Here is an 8,269-nt window from a genome sequence, read left to right as displayed (position 1 = left end):
ACACACACACGCCAAGCCAAACCCTATCTATCTATCTATCTATCTATCTATCTATCTATCTGTCTGTCTGTCTGTCCTAACCCTAACCATATAGTAAGTACATGTAGTTAATTAATATTACTCAGTACTTAAATGTAAATTACACTGTAACAAGGACACCTTAAAAAAAAAGTGTAACCATTTAATAAATTCATTTTTTTATTTTAAATAATTCAAATGTTTTTGTGTAGTTCCACCAAATAATAAAAATAATTCAAATAAATCATATAATTATTAAAATAATAATAATAAGTATCATTTTAAAATATTTAGAAAGTATACAGTACCTGTAAATATTTTTTACCATTGAATTTCCACCAAATAATACATATATAATTGTATACATAGACGAGAGACCTTGACACTTGACCTTGACAAACCTATGTGACATAAATTATTATTATTTAATACTTTTATGTTTCATGGTTATTTATGTTAAAGGTTGCTCATTACATAAACATTGAACATTTCAATGAAATTCCTCCAAAAACTAACAATATGTTTTTCACACTGATCATATGATGATATAAGGTTTAGCCATACTCAACCCCACCTTTCATTTCAGGACAGGTATTTCAGTAACAGCAGTATGTGCGACACACAGTATCCTTCATCTAATCATCACTCTTTACAGGCCTGTTAAATTAGCCTATATGAGGAACAACTCGCATGACTCACCCTCAATCATAACAGGAGAGAAGGAAACGAGTGCATATGCAACAAAGAGAAGAGGGCTTCTTAATACTTATCTGTTAAAAGTACTTGCCAAAGTGCAATTATACTGAAAATATCATGTTGATGATAAGAAGTGACCCATTCTCATATTCTGATTTCTGATCTGACTGTGTGAGTAAAACAGAAAACCCAAACAAAATGACTGAATATCTGCCTTACTCTCTACTGCCTACAAAGCAAGCTGATTTAAAGGCCAAAATGGATCCTCATAATAGTCTGATTTGGACTCAACATGGGCAGTAATACATAAGTCTGTATAAAATGTAAGTTTTGGCAGAGCACCTTGCAGCTTTAAATGCTGTCTAGATAAACAGCTGACTAGTTTTAGGCAGACAGCTGTTGTACGATACTCACCACTCCACCATCTGGGTTGCGAATATAACCATAGCCAATGGTCTTGTCAATGGCAAATCCAAATTCGGAGCGCCGCAGGTGGCCCACAGGAACGCCGTTGCGGAAAATAGCTTCCAGACCAGACATTGGCACTTTCCTGCAGGAAGGACAAACAACACATCAGCGCTGATCAAATGAGACCCTAAATAACATGAACACTGGTCCATTCATGACAGATCCTCGAGGCCACATCCAGATCTGGCTGTTTGCTTCTGAAACATCTGAAAAAACTTCTGAAAAGTTTTAAGATGACTGAATCCAAAATTGTTAGGAATTCAGCTTCTATAAACTGCGTTTGACGAAGCTGTTTGGGCATTGGACTGCTGTAACTAAGACTCATAGAACGGAGCTTTAAGTGGACATGAAAAGTGAAAAGTGTTGATCAAGCTCAGATGTCTCCTTGAAAAATCTCATCAGTCAAATGTGCGGTGATGTATAATAACATTAGTTCGGAATTACAGCAATTATTCACTTTTAAGTCAGACGGTTTGTAAATAAATGTCAAAAACCTTGCCAAATACCCGAGGCTACGAAACCAGTGATGACCAGCATATTAGTCTGCTGCTGTGCTTTGAATTTTAAAGAAATAGTTCACCCCAAAAAAGAACATTTGCTGAAAATATACTCCCCCTCAGGCCATCCAGGATGTAGACGAGTTTGTTTCTTCACAATCATCCACACCACTCCAGTCCATCAATTAACATCTTTTGAAGTGAAAAGCTGCGTGTTTGTAAGAAACAAATCCATCAAGGTGTTTTTAACTTCAAACTATTGCTTTTGGCTAGAATACGAGTTCATAATCCATAATAATGCTTCCTCCAGTGAAAAAGTTCTTCCCCCAAAAGGGGGATGCATACCTATTTTTCACCAGATTCAGACGAGACGACTTTTCCACTGCAGAAAGCAATATTATAGATAAAGGACTCTTATTTTAGCCAGAATCAACAAGTTGTTTGCTTCACAAGTCATTAACTGATGGACTGGAGTCATGTGGTTTACTTGTGGATTATTGTGATGTTTTTATCAGCTGTTTGGACTCTCATTCTGACGGCACCCATTCACTGCAGAGGATCCATTGGTGAACAAATGATGTAATGCTACTTTTCTCCAAATCTGATGAAGAAACAAACTCATCTATATCTTGGACGGCCTGAAGGTGAGTACATTTTCAATCACTTTAACCCCTAAGATCACATTCAGGAGTAAATCTGCCAAACTTCTTACTTTTCACTCATGTGTTTTTTAAAGCAAACAGAGCGATAACCCCTAAACCGGATTCGAAATTTAGTCAAATCCTCCTGTTAATCTACAACCTTAATATTCCTGCCTTTTTATTATGTCTACATTCATAACAGTGACAACAGTCATTTTGTTGAAATCTCTTCTTTGTTGCGCTGGGACTCACTCATCAACTGTGAAGCAGACGATCCGTCTGCGCAGACCCTCAGCCTTTTGGGCCTCCAGCGCCTGCCGCCCCAGGAAGGGAATGGAGGTCTTCATCTTACAGGTGAATGCAAGTCCCGCCTCTAGTGGAGTGTCATCAGGATGCAGATCTGCGTGCCAATGCCTGTAACCTGAGAGAGAGAGAGAGAGAGAGAGAGAGAGAGAGAGATGATTCAAAAACATTTAAATGAAAAAAAAAAGAGTAAGATCTTAGAAAATGGAAAGTTTGTTTCCTATATTTTAATATAACTTGTACTATTTTGTTTTAAATTACAATTGTCAGTGAAAGCTTTGATTTAATAATTTTAAAAATGTTTTGAACAGAATGACAGTAAGACATATTAAAATTAATACTTTTATTTAGCAAGGAAGCATTAAATTAGTCAAAAGTGACTAAAGATATAAAAAATCTGTTCTTTCTATTCATCACAAAAAATGAAAAATGAAAAAATAAAATACTGAAAAAAATGTATTATAGTTTCCACAAAAATTTAATCACTGCCAATTATAGGAAATATTAGCGTATTAGAATGATTTCTGAAGGTTCGTGTGACACTGAAGACTGGAGTAATGATGCTGAAAATGATGCTTTGCATCTCATGAATTAAATTACATTTTAAAATATACTACAATAGAAAATTATTATTTTAAATAGTAATAATATTACACAATATGTAATATAGTTTTTACTGTATAAGCTTTATTTCAAAGGAAATAGTAATTTTGTAAACAAACAAACAAAAATCAATTCTAATAATAATAATAATTCAAGAGTTTCAGCTTTTAATATTACCTTTTTCTTTGTTACAATGTCTTACAATCCTAACATTTTAAACTTGACCCCAACAAAAGTTATCAAAATTAATTTGAATGTAGAAAATAAAAACACGTTCGTCAGGAAAAGTGCATTCTATATAAATTGAATTTTTAAATACTTTTAAATAATGAATAGATCCAAAGAGCATCACGTCATTGAACCAAACACTAAACATGAAATCACACATCCATTATTACTAGCATGCTGATGCATTCACATAAACAGAGATGGACTTATTTCTTCGTCTTGCACTCAGGTGGAGTATTTCAACCAGGAGCACACAGTGTAGCAGATATGAGCTATGTAGTGAACAAACAGTGAAGCTGAGTTGAGTCTCAAGAGTGCAGTGGAAGTGCTGTGCTGAAGTGTTCAGCTGCAGTATTGAGTTTTTATTGTGCCCTACTGTCTACTTCTTTAGCTTCCAGAGCTCAGTGCATTAGGGACGCCTACCAACCTACAGTACATCTGAACTATTATCTCCACCTGTGTGAATTGACTGTATGCTCGACCAGTGCTGCTGCAGAAACACTGCAGTTTAAGGCTGAAAGCAGCATTAAGAATGAATTATATATGTGACTCTATTGGAGAGCGATGCAATGATGTTTTATGCTTGCGGTGTGAATAGAAAATGTATCGCAGATCAATCAAGATCTGCTGAGTGAAACTCTAGTGGCCCAAACACTGCTCATCAACACAATCCCACAGTAAATCAACTGATCTCGACACACTAAAAGCATGCTTTTACTACAGCAAAATCAGATCGCAAACACTCATAATGCATGAGGAGATGTGGAAATGTCATCTTTTACAACTGAACTACATTTTTATGCTTTCAGAAGAAAGTGTAAGTCATCCTGTGCAAAATGTCGCACAATCTTGGGTTATTGCCAAGGCATCGCAGAGTGTTTGTGTGGTTGAAAGAGTGGTTAGGTTGGTTGCTTACTGGCCCAATAAAAATAATACTGATAATGAATTACAGTGATAGTAATAATAATAACATTAACCCATACCTTTCTCAATGCTCAAGGAGTCAATGGCCCTGTAGCCGGCATTGCAGATGCCATATTTGGCCCCTGCGGCCATGACGGCGTGGTAGACGGGCAGACAGGACTCTTTAGGGATGTGAAGCTCCCAGCCCATCTCACCCACGAACGACAGACGCATGGCCCTCACCTATAAACACACACAAAATAAATAAAAAAAGAGAAATGATTTTATGAAGAACAGAAACTGCATCCATTTGTTATGAATAAGAAAGAGTGTCTGTACACGAGTGTACTGTAGTTTGATTCATTACACGGCTCTCTGGAATACTTGATTGTGATTGTTTTTTTTTCTTAGTGGAAACTTTAAACAAATCTATAAGAAAGATAAAACAATTTCAGTTTAAATATTTAACATCCTTGCATCTTTATTTTATGAGTCATCATGCAATAAGTGGGATAATTTACGGTCAGCCGTTTATTATTGCAAAAACAATACCAAAATGTAGCTGCAAGCAGCAATTAAGGGGCCGAGCACAACAGAGGTAAAATGAAAAGCTAAGGAGCTATCTTTAATTACTCAATAACGACAAGAGTTCTCCAACCCTGCTCCTGGAGAGCTACCTTCCTGCAGACTTCAGCTTCAACCCTGCTTCAACACACCTGCCTGTAATTAAGTAGCCCTGAACGCCTTGATTAGCTGGTCCAGGTGTGTTTGATTAGGGTTGAAGTTGAAGCTGAAGTATGGTAACTCTCCAGGAGCAGAGTTGGAGACCCCTGTTAAAGACAATTGTTGATACAAAATTTTACGACAAAACTCAAAATGGATGACATCCATAAATACATAGGAAAAATAGGTAATGTTCTATTCGGTATGCCGAATCTAACAAGATCAGTCTTATGACTTTCGGTCAATCTGTTTAGAAATTATAAACAAAAATGCACGTACCAAGTTTGGTCAGAATCCACTAAAGCGTTGTGAAGATATAGCCTCATGTCCATTTTTGTGCAAATTTCGTCATATTCGTTAATGTGCTTTCCGAGAACAGTTTGGTCTATCTGAAATCTTTTTATAACTTTTTTTTGCTAGAATTGTCTGAAGATGATCTGAGCCAGTTTTGGTGAAAATTGAATACACTATCTAGGATGAGTTCGAAAAAGTAGATTTTTTGCAAAATTCAAAATTGCGAAATCTTTACCTGTAGAAATTTAAATTTTGGTATGCATTTGGCTCGGCATGAGCCAAGGAAACAGAGGAAAAATAATTTTTCTTTTAGACCTATTGGTAGCACTAAAGAGTTTGAGTTAGAGGCTGTCCTCTATCAATGTACCAAATTTCATAACTTTCCTGCAAGCGGTTCTATAAGATTCATAACAATACGCTAAAGCGTTTAAACAAAATTCCAAATGGTTCACGCTCAAAATGGCTGACATAGAGAAATTGGGTGTCGTTTGATTCAGCATGCCGCTCCAAATCTAATGAGATCAATCTTATGATTTTTGGTCAAACTGTTCAGAAATTATAAACAAAAAAAAGTAAATTTTTTCTATCGTTTGACCAGTAGATGGCACTGTGCCGAAACTACTCAGGTGCCCTCATTTCATGCTTGGTAAAAGTTTGGTCAATCCACTAAAGCGTTGCAAAGAAACAGTCTCATGTCCATTTTTGTGCAAATTTTGTCAAATTCGTTAACACGCTTTCCTAGAACGGTTTGGTCTATCGGAAATCTTTTGATAACGTTTTGCCAGCATCGTCTGAAGATGATTTGAGCCAATTTTGGTGAAAAAGTTTGTAATTCCGGTACAAGAGATACATGATGAACAGAGTATTTTCCATAAAGAGAGTTAGAGAACATTGTGACAAATGAGCTGAGCAGTTTCAGTAGACGTTCGTCCTGGAATCCATCTGTCCAGCCTCCACCAGCTTCAGCTCAACTGTTCATTAAACTGAGCTGAAGTACCTGCCTCTCTTACCAAACACACATTAACACCCAAGCAGGGATCAGGATACAGCAGCGGGCCAAAGAAGAATCAACAGCTCTAAACAGCACAGCACACAACAGTCACTCAGATAATAGGCTGGCCGCTCTCCAGAACAGACGCAGCCGAGTGTGTGTATTACTGTGTGTTTGCAGTGAGCAGAGAGAAGCGGCCTGAGGGGCTGAAATCAATCTGGCAGGCCTGAGATCATGTGAAGGACACCATTATCAGCCAGCAACAAGCACTGCGCTCTCCACTGTAACCTGCAGGGAGATACAGTAAGCCTTTCTAGCCATCAGTAGTTGTTGTCTAATTCAAGACACTGTTTCAACAGCTTGAGACCCTGTTACCCACAATCCACTAGTCTTAGCCTCAGATAACCCATCTACAGACCGTTCATAGGCCGCTTGAAGCATCTTCAACCAAAAGCTGACAAAAATCGCCGGTTCCAATCTGATTGGCTGGCTTTATGCAGTATCTGGGAGTCAGAGTTCACAGGTCTTTATCAGCTCGGCAGGGGTGAAGTTGGTGTGTTCCCAGCAGCTCTTTCAGGAAGAGCCACTGGATTTGTTGTTTGCAAGTTTCAGGGTATAAAAAGTTTGAAAGATACTCAAGTTTAGATTAAAACAAGCAGAAGTAGGACAATGCATGTGCATCTCCCTGATTTCAGATTTACCCACTTCTAAATGTCACCAAAAATGCATTTAACCAGATTTTTTTTTTAATTTAATAGTTTTATTCGGCAAGGATGCATTGGATTGATCAAAATTGTCTGTAAAGACAATTTTAATATTACAAATTATTTTTATTTTAAATAAATTATGTTCTTTTGAACTTTCCATTCATCAAAGAATCCTAAAAAAATGTCTCAGTTTCAACAAAAACATGAAAAAGCACAACTGTTTTCAACATTGATAATAATAATCATAAATGTTTCTTGAGCAGCAAATCAGTATATTAGAATGATTTCTGAAGGATCATGTTACACTGAAGACTGGAGTAATGATGCTGAAAATGAAACTTTGCATCACAGCAATAAATTACATTTAACAATATATTCCAACAGAAAACAGTTATTTTAAATGTTAATAATACTTCACAATATTCATATTTTTACTGTATTTTTGATTGAATAAATGCTGCCTTGGTGAGCAGAAGAGACTTTTTTCAAAAACATTAAAAATAAATCTTATGTCCTTAAACGTTTGAACAGTACTGCACTTTTTAATGCTAAAAACATTTATTTACATTACATTCACATTTAGTCATTTAGCAGACGCTTTTATCCAAAGCGACTTACAAATGAGGACAATAAAAGCAGTCAAAACTAACAAAAAAGAGCATCGATATATAAGTGCAAATGACAAGTCTCGGTTAGCCTAAAGCAGTACACGTAGCAAGGTGTGTATATATATATATATATATATATATATATATATATATTATAATAAATCTACTGCAATGTAATGTCTAATGTATGCATAAATAACAAATTTAGTATAATGATTCTATTAACTACATAAACTACAAACTTTTTAAATGTTTTTTTCTTTGCTTTCTTTGCTTTTCTTGAAATACACAGTTATAAATTACCACCTTCCAAGGTGTGAAAGAGAAAGAAAGTGATGGAGTGAGCAGGGATAAAAGATGATGACATCAGCCATCAGCCAATAGAGCCATCAGCCAAATGTTAGTCACAAGAGTGGAAGTAGACCATCTGTCTGATGCACACACACACAGTCACATTTTTGTAAATATTTTCTTATATCTTTTCATGTGACAACACTGAAGAAATGACACTTTGCTACAATGTACAGTAGTGAGTGTACAGCTTGTATAACAGTGTAAATTTGCTGTCCCCTCAAAATAACTCAACACA

General features: G+C 36.1%; 1 protein-coding gene across 1 annotated transcript in view; it reads right to left on the bottom strand.

The window, feature by feature from the left end:
• Window positions 1-8,269, bottom strand: part of LOC107658653 (sarcosine dehydrogenase, mitochondrial-like) — an 11,979-nt gene that overhangs the window by 2,503 nt on the left and 1,207 nt on the right. Inside the window, exons 3-5 of the mRNA XM_016447294.1 lie at window positions 4,438-4,600; window positions 2,573-2,741; window positions 1,129-1,264 (exon numbers count right to left, since the gene is read on the bottom strand). Coding sequence (XP_016302780.1) covers window positions 1,129-1,264; window positions 2,573-2,741; window positions 4,438-4,600 — 468 coding nt within the window. The remainder of the gene's footprint in view (window positions 1-1,128; window positions 1,265-2,572; window positions 2,742-4,437; window positions 4,601-8,269) is intronic.

This window comes from Sinocyclocheilus anshuiensis, unplaced genomic scaffold, assembly GCF_001515605.1.
Source record: "Sinocyclocheilus anshuiensis isolate Anshui unplaced genomic scaffold, SAMN03320099.WGS_v1.1 scaffold567, whole genome shotgun sequence".
Lineage (NCBI taxonomy): Eukaryota > Metazoa > Chordata > Actinopteri > Cypriniformes > Cyprinidae > Sinocyclocheilus > Sinocyclocheilus anshuiensis.
The sequence above is the reverse complement of the archived record's forward strand: the minus strand, read 5'-3'. Positions and strand labels throughout refer to the sequence as shown.